Genomic DNA, 21160 nt, shown 5'->3' with positions numbered 1-21160 from the left:
TAAGGTATCCTTTCCAATCAGCTCCTCTGAGATGTAAAAACCTTCAGATCCGTTGATGATTTGTTTTTTATCTGGATTGTACCAAACTACACGAGGACGAGGCCATCCCTTGAAGGTACAATTCAGTTCCATTGTTGTCTTGTCACAAGAGTTCTCAAAGGGAGAACTTGTCTTAAATACTTCCTTAACTGAAACTGAGAACAAATTTTTAGTCTTGTACTTCCTAGGCTCATAAGTCATTCACTCAGTTACAATGTACAGTTTACAGCTATTTTTGACGTCTGAAACACGCAATAGGTAATACGGGGACCAAAAGAAACTTTGGGTACAATGATCCTGACTTTTTAAAAGAAGAACGTGCTTGCTGTAACTATAATATTGAGCAAAATGGGTTGCTGATAAAAGTTAAAAAGAGGGAGTATGACACGTATAAGCTGCGAAATGCTCCGCATTTCGCCAGCGTAAAAGGTCTCAAACAGCAACTCCTGGACAAATCGCACGCCAGCGAAGATTATTACTGTAAGGTCTTGGTATCATGACCAGTTTTCGTGCTTTTGTTTTCTGCGAAAGGGAAATGCAAATATTAGGTTCTTCAAAAATTCCCATACTTCTATTGGGTCACAGTTTTGCCTAGTTGCGCTTTACTGGTGGTAAACATTTTGAATTAGCTGTATTCAGGCTATCCTTCACTCTCCCCTCCCTAATACGGACCAACCTAGCCCTTGATGTTGATTTTTAATTAGCAAATCGGTTCCGATGCTAACCTATTCAGTTAAGGCCCCGTGATTCAGCCGGACAAAACGAATGTATCGTTTCTAGTTTAACGATTACTTTTACCGTAAAGACTGCTTTAGCTGAACTGAAATCTCCTTTGAAATGTTAAGAGGCCTTCATTGGATTCGGCACCAATAATTCATGTAACAAGAGACAAAAATGCCACATGTTTTTCGCTTCGTCATGAATTCAAAAAGGGGCAAAGAGAGAAAATACTTACTTGCGTATTGTATAGAAAAACATCTACATGACTCATTTCCATCTTTTGAATCGATTTGTTGTAAGAATAGGCCGTTACTGGTGGCATGGAGGATTTTTTCAAGATCCTGCCAAGTCATGTCTTGTACGTTTCCACCGGTCACTATCGAGCAGTTGGAAGTCACTTTAGAGTCTTTCGGCGTTACTGTTATTGTCTGAAAAGGCGGCTGGCATTTCTGTGAGTGGAAGCAAGAAGCACTTATTTCACAGTCCGGACTTCTTGGAGTTGACACATCTATTGAGTAAGTAAAAGAAAGAAATAAAAAGGCTGGAAGAAGACATTTCGAAGACATACTCGTGAAATCCAGTTTGATAAGCTGGCACCTCCCCCCGGGGAGGGGGGAGTGGGGTGGGAGGCACTTCTGTAACGGAAATTAACGCTCCACGAAATTAAGATATTGGAAATCAACGCGACTTAAATTAACGCGAATTAAATGTAGTACTTTGAAACACATGCAACTCTTTGAAAGCGAGTCTGTTGTTTATACTATATATTCCATATTCCGCCACTACTACGTGTTCGTCCGGGCCAATAAATTTCTATCAGTCTAGGAGGGCTAAGGCTGGAGCTTCTGCTTCGGTAGTTTAAGCCGACCCCTAGCAACAAACCCACAACTTTCTGGGAAGAGGACTTTTGAGGTGACGTGTCAGAGAGTAGCCTCTTGCGAGCAAAGCTGCAACACTTCTTGTAAAGCAAAGATATTCCAGTCAATTGAGAGTTTCTTGGTAGATTCAGCGCCCTAAACATTTGGTCGTGGCGACCCTTTGTCTTTTGTTAGTCATTTTTAAACAATAGATAAACAATAGAAGAAAGAGTACAATTGCCATGTCAACCAATCAGAGCTTCTGACCAGATTCTAGGCTGACTAACGTCATCAGTATGGAAACGCCTGGCAAAGACAGGAAGCGATGATAGACGGATGTTTTCGCAAGCTAGTCTGAAAGGTTTACATATCCTTTGTACTTATCACCGCTACTGTGAGTTAAATTGACGGAGATAAAAAACAATAGTGATCGAAATACAGTCGAACCTTTCCTTAAGATCTCCACTCTTTTTTTAGTTCTTATCGCACCCTACTAGCAGAGCCTTTCAATTTCTTGCTCAATTTTGGCGTACTCGAGAGAGACTCTGCATGAATCGACTAAGATCTTTGTTGAGCATGCGTTGCATGTTGCTAGGATACAGTTTTGAACCCAGGCATAACAGCCGTTCGCTTGTGCGCTTGGTACAGTAGTGGGCCCAGTTATGACCATCGGTTCGTCAATGAACGGGTACTCGCACTAGGAAAAACCTCGCCTGCGTAGCAAGCCTTTCCGCGAACCTATTTCGAGAGCAAAAAAATTGGGCAGGGAAGGGGGGGAGAGAAAGAAGGTTTCCTTCTGTCCCCTCCCCATTCCCCTATTTTTTTTAACTTTTTTTAAAAAATTTTTTTTTTCGCTCTCGTTCCAGCGTTCGCGCATTAACTCGAGCGGAAACGTTTGCTACTCAGGCTAGGAAAAACCAGTTTGACAATAGAGAACAAGAGAGTGTGGGCTTCGGCGACTTTAGACTTTCAAAAAAGTCCTTCGTCGGATTTCATATGGCGCGGGACCTCTCGCGACTTCGTCGCTCGCGGTCGGCCGCTTCGCGGCCAAAAAGACTCGCTCCGCTCGCCTAGAGGTCGAATTGTATCAAGTCTACGGCGACTTCAAAGGCTTGACACGATTCAGGTAGAGCCTTCTTTTCTCATCCTTAGTCAAGAAGGCAAAAAGAGTCTCTGCTCACGAGGCGCCGGTTCTCATCGCTACAGAGAAACCAGATTTCATACAGTTCCAAACTCTATGAAAAAGGCATCTCTGTAAAGCGGACCCAGGCTCGTGTGTCCTTTGGTTTCCCAGTCAGTAGGAGGTTTGACTGTACAGAGTAAAAGGAGAGCAGCTCCTTTTGAGTTGCGATCAAAAATTTAGCTTTGGACATGAAAAAGTGGAAAAAATTGTTTTCTCTTTATTGGCAACCCACCGTATTAATTAAAAATAAGAAGACCCTCCACCTACCGTGAAACACCAACTTAACCAGCTGCACAAATTAATAATGCCTACAGGAAAAAAAATCGGATACAAGTTATTCATGTTCAAATTCGCCGCGCGCGCAGGGCATAATCATGATAACTAGACAATCAAGTTTAATCTTTCATTACGACATTTTAAGTAGACTTGCTCACAAATCGACTACCGATTACTTAACCAAAACGAACTTTGGAAAAAGTCTACGTTCCTTGTTGATGCAACGGATCAGAGGCAAATTATTACAGAGTACATTCAAATTAGCCTGTGAACAGGCCCTCCGTTTTGGGTGAAGGGGCCTAAAAATCGCGAGCAGACGGAGGGAGTTTCGTTCAGTCTACCTCCAGGCTACCTTGTGCCAGAACTGTTACCTAGTTAAGACCCCCATGGGGCTATGGCCCAAGTCGGCGACCAGCAAATCGCAGCATTTCAGGTGGTGGCTTCTGGATGGCTCAACAGTAGTTTCTCTTAAGAAAAAGCGGCCTAGGTCCGGATATGTCAATTGCTTCAGTTTAAGGCGAATCTATAGCACCGCTACAGTCATGATATTATATCAATTGCCTCAGAAATACAATAGCTGACAACTTGATTCAGTAAATCTCACCTATTGTCACATTAAATTTCATGTTGTATCCATAGTCAAATCGAATAACGCTGAGGTAGAATACATGACCACAGTAAACACACAATAGGAATAGTCCAACACAAAAACAGCTGCAAGGAATAACAACAACAAACATCGAACATCATCCGACGTTGAGTTTTTAGACCTTTTGAAATTACAAAAAAAAAAAAAAACAATAACTGAGCGAGTTGTCGTACGCTGATTGGTTGACAGTTATGATCGATGATAGTCAGACCAGCCCCTCCCCCCTCCCCCCTCCCCCTTCCGAGTCAGACCACAGAAATGAAGTGATGGTGGCGCGATTTGTCTTTCTCTTACTTGCGCGTGCGATTTTCCGAGAAACTTCAACAGAAATGGACGCCAAAAACTATCCACGTTTCCATGGTCTTTACTCTTATCGACTATAGAAACGACGTCAAAATGTTCAATAAAAACTTTGCAGTGAAACCACTAGCTTGCAATAAGTGGTTCCACTTAAGTTTTGAAGATTTTAACGTCATTTCCATGGTCGATAAAAGTACAGACCCTAGACTTCTTCCCGAAACGATAAATCCTAGATAGAACCCTACTTTTCGATTTGTTTATAAGATTCTAAGACGACTTCGACTACGATGACAAGATTTCCGACATTTTCTAAATACCAAGTACGGTACACGTGCAACCTGCGTCATTTTGGCGGGAAAACATGATCCACTACCAGTTTTAGCAAAAATGTCGTCAGGTAGTGACGGAAAGAAGTTATCAAATCTTAAAAGTTTTATCATTTTGCGATCGGGAGAGGGCTTAACCTCCTTTAATAAATTAAAATAACCGTGTTAACTTTTCTGGTGAAAAATAGCAAAATGAAGCTTTCCAGCGTGTCTAGTTTTTGAAAATACGCGAGAAAAAAAACTAATAGTCAAATCTAGTTCTCGTAGTCGTCTTCGTCCTCGAATTTAAGGGTCTCTAATAAGACCAATAAAAAACGTCTTAAAAAAGCAGCCTCCAAATCAAACTTAAATAAGGCACTAGCATGAGATTAAGTATTAGAGACGTTGACTGCATGTTTACTGGTACAGTCAACTCCCGGTAACTCGAACCCTCTATAACTCGAACCTCCCGTTAACTCGAAGTAATTAAATTAAATTTTCAATTCTCTTCAAATCATTTTCCATATAATTTTACCCTCGATAACTCGACCTCGTGATAACTGGAACTTTTTTCTATTTCCCTTGAAGGTTCGAATTATCGGGAGTCGACTGTAATATAAATATAATCAATAACAATGACCCAACAATTATGTTGTCATATTAACACCTACCGGACTTTATTCTTGAGCCCAATAAACCTTTTCAGCAAAAATAAAACAAAAACACCGTTTTTGATAATTATTATAATTTACTAGTCACAAGTCTAATTACCGGGTTCTTTACCGGAGACAATCAATGCAGATTATAATAAGTTCTTTATAAATTAAATAATCTGGCTACACCATACAGGGTATTTCTCCCTGTGATGAAAACACTTTTTTAAAAAGTTTAACACAAAGCCTAAACAAAAATCCATCCATAACAGAGTACAAAATTAAATGAGGATAATATATATTTGAATGGTAACAACTTACGATTTTGTCCAGAGATGTAAAAGTTAAAGTCACAAATCAGTAAATCTTGCCATTACGGGAGGGACTTAGAGAGAATTGTTCATAATGACTGATGAAGAGTGCCAAATATCGCCCCATGTAAAGGAATGTATAGACACTGACAGTCTTGGATTCTGGATTCCATTTTGTGGATTCCGGATTGTGGATTCCACGACCAAAAATTTCCCGGATTTCCTTAGCTGGGGAACCAAATGGTATACACTGTACAGCTGTTTGAGTCAAGCACCTACCTCATTAAACAAGCAAAGAATGAGTACATCACCAGGGATGTGGCACAGAAGTAATCCATTTTCTTTAAAAAAATAATAAAATAAATACCGGTACAGTTTAAGTTCCATACAACAGACACACTTTGGGAAGAAACGAAGTGGCTGTGGGGGAGATTTTAAAACAACAAATAAAGTATCTGCTGGGGTGTACCGTTGTGTATAGGTGGCCATTAGTACCAAGGGTTCAAATGTAATAATAGGATGTAATTAGAACACAGTTTTCATATTTTTGTTTCCACCAACAGGAATATGTTTGGTTTTAAACTGCCTACACACAAGTATATACATATGACCCCCCCCCCCCCCCCCCTTCCCCCAACATAATCAATCATGATCATCTATCCAAGTAACCTCACTGTTTTTGTTGGCTGACCACTGTGGAACTACAGTTGAAATAAATGCATTGACTATTAAGACAGTGGGTTGTGCAGAAACGATACAACAACCAACTACTTTATTTGCCAACTTGAAAACTGTTTACAGAGAGAACAGAATAAATTTAAAAAGATCAGGCAAAAAACTACTCATCAGAATAAAGGGTAAAACAAACCAGTCTGTTTACTATTGAAAGGTGGTATCATATATTGTAAATCATAAGGATAAAAAAAAAAAAACAATATATTTTGTTTTACTCGTGAATTATTAAGGCAAATAGGCAATACTACAATATTATTTACCTCAGTCCAGTTTAAATCACGAGTATGAAAAACTGCTGACCAGAACCAAGCATTTAAACTAACCTGCAATTAGAGTAAATATGGTTTACTGTGAAACTTTGGAAACTGTAGACACAACGAAAAAATTTCTGGATAGTTTTCTGAGTTTGACAGTAAAGGTATGATTATGTTACCACTTGAATCAAAAATAAAAATCAGCCATCAAGTTAATTAAATTCTTACAAAAGCGTACTCCAGTATTGTTTTTAAAATAGGCATGGAGCCATTTAACTGCCACAAGTCGAGTGGTAAATTAAAATGCTTAAATTTGCTGAAATTTGAGCCTTACCACTAGGTTCATTTTCCAAACTAAAAACATGCTGTAGTCTCTGTTTGGAACGGTAGATCTGAGCATCCATTCCTCCAGCCAAAAATGTGCCCAACTCCATTGAAAATTGAAAATAAAACTGAGGCAGGTTCTTGTATGCCAAGAAATCTCACAAATGGCCACTATAAATCAATCAAGAAGATGAATACGTTTCAATACATTACAACATAAAACTTTGTTAAAATGTTATTATGGGGAAGCAAGGGTTGCACAGTGGTGACAGCACTTGCCTAGCACCCACCAATGTGCCCCAGGTTTAAATCCCGGCTTCAACACCAAATGTGGGTAGAGTTTTTTGTTGTTTCTCTGACCCTTGCTCGACCAAGAGGTTTTTCTCCACTCCAAACTACTCCAGTTATCTTTCTCCTCAACAACCAACATCCCAATAAGGAATGGTAGACAAAAAAGCCACTATTTGGATGTGCTACTCCTAATTTCATATTATTATTATTTTATTTATATTTTTATTATTCATTATTTCATTATTTATTTTATAAATGTTAATAGTAATGGTTCTAAGTAAAATCAAAAATATATTTAACATGGAGGATAATTTGCTATTGCTAATGACTGTTTTATCAATACAGGTGTACATGTAGTAGAACAGTAACCACTCATTGATAAAAGTAATTGCTCCAGGTTTTCAGAGCATTATTTTTTATTACTGATTGCATGAAATTTGAGCAATATAAATTGCATCACTAGTATTTAAATGCAAATTTCAGAATGATTAAAAATCAGAAATTACCTTGCCATAAAACTGTTTGATTGGATAATTGAATTGTACATCTGTTGCTGTTACATTATGCATGCACTGGTACTTGCATTCATCAAGACAATTCCACCAAAATATTGTCAGATACAGCGGCAGCTTGCCAGGATATTCATTAAGGTGGCATCCACGTTGTTTGCAGCTCTTTACACAGTTACGAAAAGGGAAACTCCTGTCTCCTTTTGAGCACTTAAAAGGAACGTGGAACAAGACCATTAAGACAGCAATACTTTGAAGGTACATTGTACACCAGTCCTGTAAAAGTGATTTTAAGATTGGAAAAATAGAAGAAATCTAGCAGAAGAATATGGTGCAATTCCTTCACCCCCAAACCCATGAAGCCAGTCTTGAAGTGGAAAGGATTCAGAGAGGTGAGATCAGACCTCCGCACATGAAGGTGCATACTACTACTGCTGCTGCTTAGGTCTATCAGGGGCGGATCTAGGGGGAGGGTGCAGGGGGTGTGCATCCCCCCTCCCTGACATGACCTGCGGTTTTCTAATACAACTGGTATTTTGCAAAAAAAAAAACTATTTGGTTTATTGGTGTTGAAGTAGAGCAAGAGACGAGTGCACTCCCTCCTAAAAAAAATCCTGCATCCGCCCCTGTCTATGATGATCCATCTCACCTTGCCCACCCATGATAATGTTGGTACCTGCAGACAGATCGACCATGGCAACCAGGTTTATGTCTTTAGATGGAGGGTGACTTGACTAGTCTTCTTCACAGCCGTTTTTAGGCTCATCACACAACGCTGGTACATGACGAGCCTAAAAACCCCTACGAAGGAGACTATGACTTGACTGGATCCTTGACCATTGGGTAAGTGAGCTTTAAAGTTACTTACCCAGTGAGAAAGCTTATTCATCCTGACTATTGGATGCAACTTTTTCTGAGCCTTGCCCTACTGATGAGATTTTCTGAGTGGGTCAACTCTTAAGGAGAGAGGTTTTTATGAAGAGGATTGTTATCAAAAATACCAATTTCTGAGGACTGAAAATACTACGAATAAATTTCTGAAGGAATAAGGGGAGTGTTACATCATTCATAATTACAGGGATGGTGTCAATACTGTCATTCTTCTGAATCTTGTCCTGATGAAGAGTGAGTGCTCTGAGTGTACTTTTTTTTTCTGATTGGGACAAATAACATTGCCCTCTTTCTGAGGGGTAGGGAACAGAAATGATACTTTTGTTCAGGGATTCTACGAATAAATATTAATTTCTGAAGGGGGTTACCCCAGGGAAAATTTTCTGAAGAGGGTACTGCCAAAACACCTCATCAATATAGGGGGGATATTAGATGGCCCCCAACCCACTGGCATAGGTCGATCGTGACAACAATAATCTATGGGCAACAAGTAAAACAATTATACTACCTCATTTATTATTTATTGTTATCAAGCTTAATTAAGCTTATTTTTATCAACACACAAAAGTGAGTTTCCACAACTAAAATTCGGGTGGCTACTCCTACATAAAAAGAGAGCAAACTATGGAAGTGGGCGTTTGAATAGTTTTGTTAATAGAAATACATGGTTACCAACCTTATTACTGGGATAAAATCTTTCCTCAAAAACCTGAGCTTACGAACTTTTTCCTTCTTGTCACGCCATTCTCCTGATCCGAACCCAGCTGAAACCGGAAAGTTCACACACAATATATTTTCACGTAATTATGAGGATCTCGCCGATCTGAAGACTAGAAGGTTCAGCTATAAGAAATATGCATGACTGGCTACCTAAAGAGTCATTCACTGAAAAAAAGTGTGAGGCTAAAAACGACTTCCCTCACAGTCGAACAGTCACTGTCACTGAACTCTTGAACTCTTCATCCCGCAAGAGAGACCTGGGGACGATTTCCACACTGCTACCAGTCTCCTCTCCTCATGTAAACAACGCCTGACGTTTTTCTTCCATTTCCTTCATAATTATGTAACCAGTGGTTGATGAACTACAGTTTATGTAGTTTCAATGGCGTTATTTAAAGGTTAAATACATGGCTTTCACCTTGGTTAGTACTTGGAGATTACCAGTAGCTTACCTTTCGTCGAGTTTACAGTATTTCTTTGCGAGACGGGCGATTTGCCGCTCAAGGTTGGTGAAAAGTGAAGTCAGTGACGTGACGACAGTGAATAGCAACAGCTGATAGGTCCAAGTGCGAAAGTGCTACAATTTCTCAAGCCCTTGGCGGTCGTTTTCCTTGCTCTTATCAAACGTTTGGCGCTCCTGCTCTGCTCGTAAAGTGTATTCTTTGTTCAAACAGCCGCAAGCTGCGGAAGAATTTTATCATTTCTTCTTGCAAAATGTATATTCGATGGGTCATTTGTTTGCAATGGTTCTTTGATTATTTTTAGCATGTCAAGCAATTCAAATGGCTCCACTACCGGCACTCACGTTGAAAGAACAGAGACCTTGGAAAGACAGGAGGTAATGAGCTGAGGTTAAAGAATAGTGACATGATATTCCCTTTTTCACACAGAAAGGTCTCAAAGATTTAAAGCTACTTTTGGCATAGAACCAATAGGCCATTTCCGAGTCCCCCGGGCCTCTGTATCAAAACGTGGTCACGCTAGTCGCGCAAGACAACTTTTTGTAATAATCTATAAACAATGTATTTATTATACAAGGTAATCATTTGTATATTTGAAAGTGTAATCATATGTTTTCTCTGCTGCTACTATATGTACATTGTAGGTTATAGCCCCGGCTACTGTGACTGAAATAAGTCACTTGTCAGAAACTGTTAAAAGGTTGTGCTTAAAAGTTGAGGATGACAGGTTCACCTTCAAACCAGGACAATGGTAATTGATTATTAATTATTAATATTGAAGAATAATTATAGTAATAATTATTAATAACTTATGTATTGATTAATCAATTATTTAAATACCAGTTCAAGAAATTATGAATTTTAGCAGTAAGATGAGATATCCACATTTGCTTTATAATTATTGCATTGTATCATTATAGTTTTCAAACAAATGTGCATCAAGATTTAGGGAACGCGTCCAAATATCGGTAGGCAACCCGATCATGGGAAACGGACCCGATTAATTTTCCGATTGATCGGAATCGGTACCTATCTGTAGGCACTAGTTGCCGTTTCCGATAATGATAAAAACTTTGCCGATTCAATCGGAGCCAGAAACATTCCGATGTGGATAATGGGGTATCACATTCATCTGATAAGGATATGTGACTCTGCAAACATGTCACGAAACCAAATAATGAAAGAGTCATTTCACTCAACAAAACAGTCTTTAAAACTTGCTTTGTTCTCAATAGTAAAATAATTATAACAATACTTCAGTAGATGTTTTTTTGCCTTATAAGTTGGTTCGAAGATGTCTACAAGGCTGTTCGACGATTTGTTTTCTGTCAGCCGATCGGTAATTGCTTACAAACTTTTCCACGCTGTTCTAACAAAATGTAGAGCGAGTCATATTTCGAAACCTCTCATAAAAATTCGTGACTGCCTAGCAGCCAAATACAGTCCAAAGCGGAAATGCCAAGCATAAGCTGTAATAAAATTTATAACTAAGAATAATTCAAGAATATTTTCAACTGAAAACCGACAGAACAATAAGAATATTCAGCGTAGGCCAGTAAAACAACATTCTTATAATAGATTATATATAAAATAAGTGTACTAACTTGCTGTTTATTTACAAAGCTTATTCAAACTTGTAGTTGTCACCTGTATATTAAAACTATAACTTGTAAACATTGCTTTCAAGCTAGTTTTGTATTTTGTATTTTGTTTCACTTGCAATTAAAAGTTTATCATAATTCAATTCACTTCTGATGAGCTGAAAATATAGGGAACGGCGTTTTCAAGTTGCTTCTGCCTACATATCCAATACGTATCGCACGTCGCAAGCCGGATCGTTAAAAGCAGTTTTCTTTCCTTTCTTTAACTCGAGTTAATACATTTTATAGAAAGCTTTGTTTTATCTCGTTTCAGAAAAGAGCGAAAAATTAGTTGTTTCTTTTAAAAAATTCGGAGCGTCAACGGAATGTGCAATCAACGTAACAATGAAAGATCCAGTGAGTTTGACTCGACGAGAGAAGTTTACAAGCAAATAAACAACTTGCCTGATTCTAGCCGGTTCAAGTTGGCTCCTGTACACGCAATGTCATGAATGCCTGATCTGACAGTATTCTGTCCCCTATTTTCTTGGCTAAACGATTTTAAAATTCCTCCAGCAAGGATTCTTCAATCACGCGTTTTGGATTCTAAGGTCGTAAATGCATTCAGCGCGCTATCTTTCGCTTAAAGATGCTCGATACAAAAATTCTTCATCTTGTCTGGTATTGTCTTCCATAAGAACTCTTTGATGAAGGCATTTGTCGCTAATTTTTTTTGAAACAATACACATTTCAGAAAGACAAGATACAATACGGCGATAAACACTTGGTCTTACCCAGCCTGTTTGTGCATTGAAAACTCAATCATTCACGCTTTGCTTTTGTTGACATAAACATTGCCCTATATAATTTTTGTCAGTAACGTAGTGTGACCGACGATTTCAACCCTTTGACAAACGCTGACAGATATAAGTCAAGATTTGATGACTTCTGTTAATTGGCCCGATGAAGAATTTTGAACGGTGCCGATTCCGTTTCAATCGGTACCGATAATATCGGTACCGATTGAAAACGGAATCGGAAAAAATCGGCACCCGATTGATCGGCATCGGCGTGACCCGATGCCGATATTTGGACGCGTTCCCTAACACCACTCTCAAAGTAGAAGTGTTCATTGTGTAGAAGTAGACTCAGAGCACTTTCTGTTTGTCAGAACTGATCAGCTAGACCATTCCAGTCATAATGAGAATTACACTTTTAATCAAAACTCTTAGTCAGATCCCAAATAGCATGCACGAAGGAAGAGGTGTTTCAAAAAAAGCTCTTGGAAAAAAGCATTTTTCATTGTGAAAATGAGTGGCCCGGCTATGGTCTGGCTGGCCAGTTCTGACTTTTGGAAGGCGCCCTCAGATTTAACTAACCTTAAACTGTTTATGACTGTATCTGTGTTATGTGGACTGCAGATACTTTCAATCAATAATATTATAAATGTTTTTACATGTGCTGTTTTTAATTGTAGTGCAACACTGGCAGTAAGGTTCAAATGAGAGTTGGTGGTAACTTTTTCTTTGATCCAGAACCTGGAGCTCCAAGCCCGGACTTGCTTCTAGTTGCTGGCAGAGTTGGTATTAACCCACTTTATTCCATACTGCAACATGTTGGTGATATTACCAGCGATCCCCAGCATAATTATACTGCAAAAACAACATTGTTATTTAGTGCAAAAAACCAAGATGAGCTGCTTTACAAGGTACAGAAACTAAATCAAAGTATTTCTCCTTGGTGATCATCATATTGATTCTCATAACCTTGTTTTTGGATAATATATTGATATTGTTGGGAGAAAACTGATGTTGATCAGTCTTGGGATTTACAGTTTTGAGGGTCTCTAAGGGGTGTCTTGATCCCACATTCCCGTTTAAGGAAATCCGGATTCCAGAATCTGAGAAAATTTTACTTGCAGAATCCAGAATACAGGAAATTTTTACTTGTGGAATCCTGAATCCTGGGCTTTGTATTACGGAATACTGTCAAGGAATCCGGAATCCCGCTGATGATTGGAATGCGGAATCCAATTTCCACTGATAAAGAATCCTGAATATAGTACCTGGAATCTGGAATCCATGGTATGGAATCCAGAATCCAAGACTGTCTTGGATTGCCTTACTTGGTGCGACTCTTTGGTGAAAATTCCACATCCTGAACTTCTGTTATCTTTATCGTGAATACAGTTTTCTTTCCCTATACTACTACATGAGAAAATAATTTCTGAAATTTGATTGGCTTAAAGCGGTGGTATTTCAGTTAAATTTGAAATACCTACATGTGAAAATATCACTCGTGGTATTTATGCCAAATATCACTACAAATCATGCTATTACCCATACTAATACCACATCCCATGCCAACATTTTTAGCAAATCCCACTTCATGAGCAGCAGTCAAATGATGTATCCCATCTAGAAATTTTGTGTCTTTGCAAATCCCGCTCTGTATTTTGGTCAAATCCTGGATCTTGAAAATACCCTTCAAGACCCTGCTGATATAATTTACCCTCATCACAGTAATTCTCATTCCCTACCTTTCCAAATTCTTATGTAGAAGATTTTTATTGTAACGTAGCACAGCCCCTCGCAGATGATTGTTAGCATTGGAACATTGTACCAGTGGAAACTGCATTCCTTTGTGATGATGCACTGTACTGTGTGCACTGATCAGGGGCGCTTTCCATTCAACCTAAAATTACGGAAAATTTGGTTGGTACATCAAATGGAATGGACCATTTCAGTTTGGTCCGACCAGAATATGCACGACCAGCTTTGAAGGTGGTCCACTTTGACCGGTCCTGTTATCTTGGTCAGTCGGACCGCAATGTCCCTTTCCATTTGACAAAATTGTTGTCCCTCGTACCACTCTTTTGTATCCTGCTTCCAAGAACAACAACCAAATGCCGGTGGCTTGGGTTGGGTCTGTGTAACCGGAATGTATCGTTCTATTGGGCATGTGGAATTTCCGAAATGTCAAACCGGAATTTTGGTTGAATGGAAAGCGTCTCAGGGCTACCACCTTCACCCAATTTATGAAACAATTTGCAGCCTCCTCAAAACAAGGCTGCAAATATCGTAAAATTCCAAAAATAAGCCCCGGGACTTATATTTTTCAAAGGCCCTTTTTGAGGGGCTTATTTTTGGAGGGGCTTATCTACGGAGGGAAATTTGCATTTCAAAATTGATTGGGCTAGCCATATAGCTGGAAGTAAATTTACCGTTTTTGCTTTGTTTTACTTTGTATTTGATTGCAATTTTCCAAGTACAAGCCCCTGGGGGTTTATATTTGGAGGGGCGATTTAACGGACAGTATTTTGCGTTACCGGATTGGGGGGCTTATTTTCGGAATTTTACGGTAACAGAAAACATCACTGATGAAGGGATCCAGATGGGTTCCAAAAGCTCCACATAACTTTCAAGAGTTTGTTGGCTTTGAAAAATATCTTTTTTTGTACTGTATTCGTACTGCATATTACTATGAAAGTCCTGTTCTTTGTTGATAATTCTACCTTGTAATACTTACTCTACTTTTAACTCATTGCAGAATTCTCTTTTGCAAATTTCTAAAAGACACCCTTCAATAGTCTGCAAGTATTTTACCACAAAGCCAGGAAGTGACAATCAAAGACCTGCAGCAGAGAGTATACAATGTATGTAAACCTTTCCAAAAACGTACAAAATGTACTTTTGAGTGACTGTTGCTAGCAATGCTAAATCCTTTACTTTGCTCTCAGTGTTCTGACTGACAGGCATGACATGGAAGGGATGTGGACATGCAAATTTCGTTTTAAATCTATTTCTAGATCCACATAATTAAAGGATTATTACAGGATAATTATCCTGTTATCTTACTTAAGTCTTCAAAGTAACCAAATTTCTACGTCATGAAAGCGCCTAAAATCCTGCATATACCATTACAACCTACTCTTGTGTTAGTTTAAAGATAACTTTTCAAAACACTTGCCACATAAGTCTTTTTTTTTTCGCATACAAAGACCCCCTAAATCACTATTAAAGATCCAAAATCATTTGTAAAGTTTGTTGCTGGATTGCAACTATTTCTGCATCAGGCTAATTTAGCAACAGGACGGAAACGTCAGTTGGCGACGGGAAAGCGCGCCGAAAGGACTAAACACGACTTCCGGTGCTTAATTTGCCGCTCTACCATTGGTCAAGCCAGTTGTTTGAACTGCCCGCGCCGTCGTCAACTTACGTCCCCGTTCTGTTGCTAAATCAGCCTATTGGCAAAACAAAGCGACGAATCCGTGATCAGAAGACTGAACGCTTGACCGCAAAATGACCTCACTTCAGTCCCAGTCAGCTATTGCCAACGTTGTCAAAACCCCAGCGTTAAGAAACTTCAAGTGGGATCATTTTGAAATTTTAGCTTCAGGCAAATCAGATTATCACTGCAAAATAAAAGACACGTTGTATATACAGCTTTTGATGTCAACATCAGCAGTGAAAATCTGATGCTTTGTTAATGCATTTTCAGGTCACCATGGTCGTATAAGCGACTCAAGTCTCAAAGAAGCCGTGTCTTCCCTGGACAGAAGTCAGCTAACTTGTTATATCTGCGGTCCACCACCTATGATAAAGCATATAACTGATATTTTACACAGGCTGAACATTGGAGACAGCAGAATACACTTCGAAAAATGGTGGTAGCCAACAGCTTCCAGCCACACAGCTTAAGAAGGAATCCATCAGGGAATTGAGTAATTTTAGTTTTCAGTGGAGAAAAACCTTTTGCCAGAAAAATGTGAATAATATCGCATTCTTTTTTTACATTTAGTTACATTTTTCTAGGCCTTAGGGCTATGGATATTATTAGTTATATGTAGTAACACCTAAGACTATTTCGCATGGGAGCCCGAGAAAATAGATGTCAAATAGCTTCAAATTTCACAAGAATTATGAAAACACAGGTAAAATTCTGAAGATTTCATGTGTAAGACGTCATTTTGTGAAATTTGACATTAATTTATATTCTCGGGCTCTCATAAGAAATTTTCTTTGGCGTTATTACAGATAACTAATTACATCTATAGCCCTTGAAAAATGTAAAAAAGAATGCAATATTGTTTAAATTATTCTGGTACAAGGTTTTTGTCCAGTGAAAATTAAAATTACTCAGTTTCCTGTTGGATTCCGTCTTAATGCATGTAATATGCAATTGCCTTGAACAGTGTTGTTCCTGCCCAAGGTACAAAAACCTCCTCGAATTAGTATAGGTAATAGCATGATTTGTAATGATATTTGGTATAAATACCACGAGTCATATTTCAAACTCCCTTGCTATCCTAAATTTGGAATAACAAATGTAGCACTCTGGGTGATTTTTTGATGATTTGTGGTTGGTTTTTGAATAGAGAGGTGAAGTCGTTGAAGTCTTGAATTTTGTTTTCAGGCTTCTTTACGCAATTGCATAAATTGCGTTCACTGCGACGATCATTTCTTCATTTTCATTTCATTTCCGCAGTTCATATATGATTAATTTCATATATCATTAACACTCATTTCTTTCACGGGAACATATGAACCCACAATTGACCTACTCCCAACGTCAGTGGCTTCATAGCTCAGTTGGTAGAGCATCGCACCGGTATCGCGAGGTCACGGGTTCAAACCCCGTTGAAGCCCTGAATTTTTTTTCAGGCTTCTTTACGCAATTGCATAAATTGCCTTCACTGCGACGATCATTTCTTCATTTTCAGAAGTCGTTAAGTCAACAAACCGTTGTCCTGCAAAAATGGCAGAAAAAAATTGACATGTGTAACTTTCCTTTGCATGATTGCACTCAGGAACAAAACCCGGGGGGGACTTCCATAAGAAACAGACGGGGATGCTCGTCGGAAATTTTGAATTTAACCCCTAAAGGAGACCATCTGGGCGTCGCTCAAGCTTTTTGCGACCTCTAAAGGAGACCAATCTGGGCGTGGCTTAAGCAAATTTTGACCTGTAAAAGAGACTGCTTAAAAACACACAAATACGACATGCAATGAGTTTTAATGATATAAAGACATAACAAACAAAGTTAAAAAGAAAATTTGGCTTCTGTTTCTCTTCGCGTAATTCTGTGTTTTTTCGCGGAACCCTAAACGAGACCTTGGCGGCTTAAAATATTGGCGCTTTGCCCGGAACACCCTAAGCGAGACCAAAATCCAAAATTTACACCCCTAAGCGAGACGACTAGCATCCCCGTCTGTTTCATATGGGAGTCCCCCCCCCCCCACCCCCCGGGGGAACAAAACGGTAGCCCATACTTTTCTTCCATCGTTGACAAAGCAAATAACTGTCTCTGTCAAAAAAGATTTTTGAGATCCAGAAATTCCACTTCTCTCTATGGCAGTGACCAGAATAGAAGCTAAAAGAGCGAGGTTAGATAACGATTCAAAATTCATAAAACGACAAAGAATCTGCTGCTGATCAGCTAATTTTTTTTTCGTGGATTATGAGAAGAATAACTAGTAAGAATAGTATTTTTCGATAGTTATTTCACCTCACAAATCAATAAAAACACTTAGCTCAGTAAAATAATGTGCTTGGGCTCCCTATGGACATGGGACATTAATTTCAAAGACAAAATTAAGCCGATAGAAAAAGTAACAAGGAAAACATTCATTAAGGACTTGCAAATTTTGGGGCTTTTAACTCCTCTGCCAGAAATGAATGCTGTACAAGTGGGTCGCGTATTAGATGTCAATAGTCACGAGAGCAATGTAAAAAGAATAAAAAAATATAGCACAAGAAAATTGTCAGCGTTTGATGAATGTACTATTAAGGTTGTCCAGTCTCAAAGCGCAAATGATTCATGTAACTGATTTTACGTGAAAAATATAATAAAAAGGACAAATTCGTAACATATCTACCTTCGTAATTTTCAAAATTTTAATTTTCTTGGAAGTTCCAATTAAGTCTTTAATTTTTCATTTATTTACAATCCAGCCGAAACTAAAGACCAAACTATCTAATCAACCAACCAAAGCAGCAGTTGGTGTTAGCGAGGACAAAAAAGCATTATGCATTTAGTCGAGAATGACCAAAGGTTCAAAAACCAGGTGCCAGACTGAATTTGCGCAAATTACTGGCTTTAGTTCTTGGGTAGATATGGCCCACCTCTTTACTGTAATTTACATCATCGTTTGTTGCCTTGTGCTAGAGTTAAACGAAGGTAAGTTCCTCAAACATTTTCAAGGGTCAACTGACTTTTCCTGTAAGGGTTCATATTACTTCTGTGTCGCTGCCTTCAAATTATGAAGCATTCAATCACATGCAGAATCAATATGTTGAACGTTAGGCCAACCGTGTAATCAAAACTATACCGAATAAAAAGCCGTTTATATAAAATGCGGAAACGACGCCACCCTAGGATTTAAATGGATACTGAGTAATTCTTATCACTTGTAAGCAAAACGAACTCCATGCAGGTTTTCAGTAAAATAACCTTAGAGAGCTGTGGCCATCTTCTGTAATCTTGGATGAGGACTGCTCATCCAAGATTACATCTGAGATGAATGTCAGGTAGGCTGAAGTCTACTTGGGCAATTGAATTTGAACAAGGATAAAAACACATTTGAATATTTGAAAAACAGAATGATTTTTAAATGTAACGCTTGGAAGTTACAATTCCTTCCTCTGGCCGGCCCCAGATGTATCACTGGCGGATTCTCCAGCGTAAATTAGTGAAAATATCCCTACAGTCTACAATACGTGTTGGATGACATCTGTGACATTTTCCCGGCCAACATGGATTTTAAGAAAAGCCGACCCATCTGCTTCCCCTTAAACTTTTGACACAGTCTTGGTCATCGTCTCAAATTACGAGATCGTATGGAAAGTGAATAACCAAGGCCTTTCCCGCTTTCCGATGCGTTCAAAGGAAATCCATTCATAAGCGGTAGACCTTCGTGGCTCATTGCTTTGTCTTTCTCACTTCATCGTCATAATAAAGTATTATTTAGCCCCTACAAAGGAAGGACTATTTTTATTTAGGCATCTCTTAGGTCAACCGTCTTACAAATTTCACGTAATCAAATAGTTACTAAGCGTTAGGCACTGTCGCTATTACAAACCTAGGTTCAGAAGATTTTTGATAAGAATTAATTATGATATATCATAAACAATTCATCTGGTTGCGAATATGTTAGACTCCTTGTGGGCTGGTTAAATCTCTTAATTGACGCACACTGAATTCGCTACGTACTGACGAAAAAGAGGATCTTGACGATCTTGCATAAAACGCCTAGATATAAGAAGCAATTTATTTGAACTCTTTTCCCACAATGACTGATAAAACTTAGTCACAAAAAATGTTTCCATTGCTAATCAATTTTCACTTGGGTTTTATTTGTTGATGTTTTTTTTGTCTTGTTTGCAGGTGTGAAGGATAGTAACCAAAATTGTTTATATTAGTCCCACTAAGGCCCGCTTTCCATGCGATCTCTTTGAGAAACCACTCTGCTACAAAGGCTAAAATTTTTAGTCAAATTGCACAATAAAAGGCCCTGACTTTAATTCAAAGCAAAACATCTGCAGTCATTATTGTCTCTGTAGTCAAGTCATGATAATTAATTAGAATTTGATATCCAGTATATCAATCATTAAACCGGATTTGTATACGGATTACCCCCAAAATTTTGATATAAATGGCGCTTTGCATTGTGTACGCCAAACTTTATCACTGAAAGAGCATCATTAATAAAAACAAGGTGGAAACCATTTAAAGTTCACTTAGTTTATTTATTCCGCTCACGTACCTAATTAACCACTAGAGAAATAAACTAGAAAATTCCCAAAGCAGTTATTCTCTTTTTCGTCAAAAAAAAAAATTAAGATCGTGGGCAGGAGCCCATGGTGGGAGAATATTTTCGATTCGTGCGTTTGAGTGTCGATGAGCGCAGATCTCACGCTTAATAAACGCTGGTACTGATAAGCAATACTTATCGCCTGGCATTGTTTTAATCGCGGGTAGTGTTATGAAAAGCTCGGTGCTGAAACCGCCTTTTTAAAGCATTATAAGGCTTCTGCTGATGTTTGATTTTCCTTATTTTTTCCTATTCAGGTTTGGTGTTTTAAACCCCTGCGTCAACTGTATAGGGCTAAACTTACACCAAGTACCCCCCGGTTTTTCAGTGCAGAAATTGGTCGCCTCAAAGAAGAGTCCATAATGCGCAAGTTTAATTTCACACATCAAACTTTAATTGCGGCTAAATTGACTGTCCTCATTAGCGCGCGTGGCAAGTGCATTTTCAGTTACTCTGTTTTTGTCTTGTTGCTAATTGATGTGCCAATGTTGTTATGTGATGTTGATTAAAAAGCGTTTCCCGCGTTACTCTTAACGAGTGGAAAAGAAATTAACCAGAAAGGCTCTGGGACAGAGCGTTCCATTCTGATGGGATTCCCAGAAGTTCAGGCTTTAATTACACTGTGGCCTAACGTTGAGAGTTTTCTTTCGTTTTGTTTTCTTAAGTGGCATAATGTACATTATTTAATGAGGAAACTTGTCATGGGCGACTCGGTTTAAAATACTAAATGTGAGAGTATTCAGTGGAACCCCGTTAATACGGTCACCTATGGAACCAAAAAATAATTTGGCCATATTAACGGGTGACCACTTAACGAGAGTATTTTTACAAGAAAATGTATGGCCGTTTTGCCAGGCAGCCAAAATAAAGTGGCCGAAATAACGAGGTGACCGTATTACCGAGGTGGCCGTAAGGCGAGGCTTCACTGTACTTTCATTTCTTTTAAAACTAGCGAGCTTGTCGCTCTGCAAATTATGTTGGCAAATGGTGTCCCCCATTGTTATTCTGCTCTGAGGATTTTGTATTCAAACACTCAGAATTATTTTAGAAAATTTTCAGAGCTAAGTATTATATATCGTCAGTCATGTTGGTTTGTTTTAAAAATTTAAACATTGAGACTAGTGTGAAACGGACAACGTAAGCTTTGCAAAACTTAGCTTAGCGTTTGAGAATATCCTTCGTTTGACCCGATAATAGCATTACTCCGTTGGTGCATCATTACAAAGATATACTCATGTGTTGCAAAACCGGAAGTCTAAGAATCGACAAGTTTTGGCAGGGGCTCTCTCT

At 38.7% G+C, this 21160-nt stretch overlaps 1 protein-coding gene and 1 pseudogene across 1 annotated transcript; one reads left to right on the top strand and one right to left on the bottom strand.

Annotated features, from left to right (window-relative positions):
- Positions 1-230: 230 nt before the first annotated feature.
- On the bottom strand, positions 231-9167 carry LOC140931019 (post-GPI attachment to proteins factor 3-like; annotated as a pseudogene).
- A 2296-nt stretch (positions 9168-11463) lies between these two features.
- On the top strand, positions 11464-17818 carry LOC140932204 (oxidoreductase NAD-binding domain-containing protein 1-like). The gene is made up of 4 exons (XM_073381842.1): positions 11464-11475; positions 12536-12766; positions 14608-14713; positions 15559-17818. Exons 1-4 carry the CDS (start codon positions 11464-11466, stop codon positions 15729-15731), a joined length of 522 nt encoding a protein of 173 aa, XP_073237943.1. The 3' UTR covers positions 15732-17818.
- Positions 17819-21160: the final 3342 nt, after the last annotated feature.

This window comes from Porites lutea, chromosome 3, assembly GCF_958299795.1.
Source record: "Porites lutea chromosome 3, jaPorLute2.1, whole genome shotgun sequence".
Lineage (NCBI taxonomy): Eukaryota > Metazoa > Cnidaria > Anthozoa > Scleractinia > Poritidae > Porites > Porites lutea.
The sequence above is the reverse complement of the archived record's forward strand: the minus strand, read 5'-3'. Positions and strand labels throughout refer to the sequence as shown.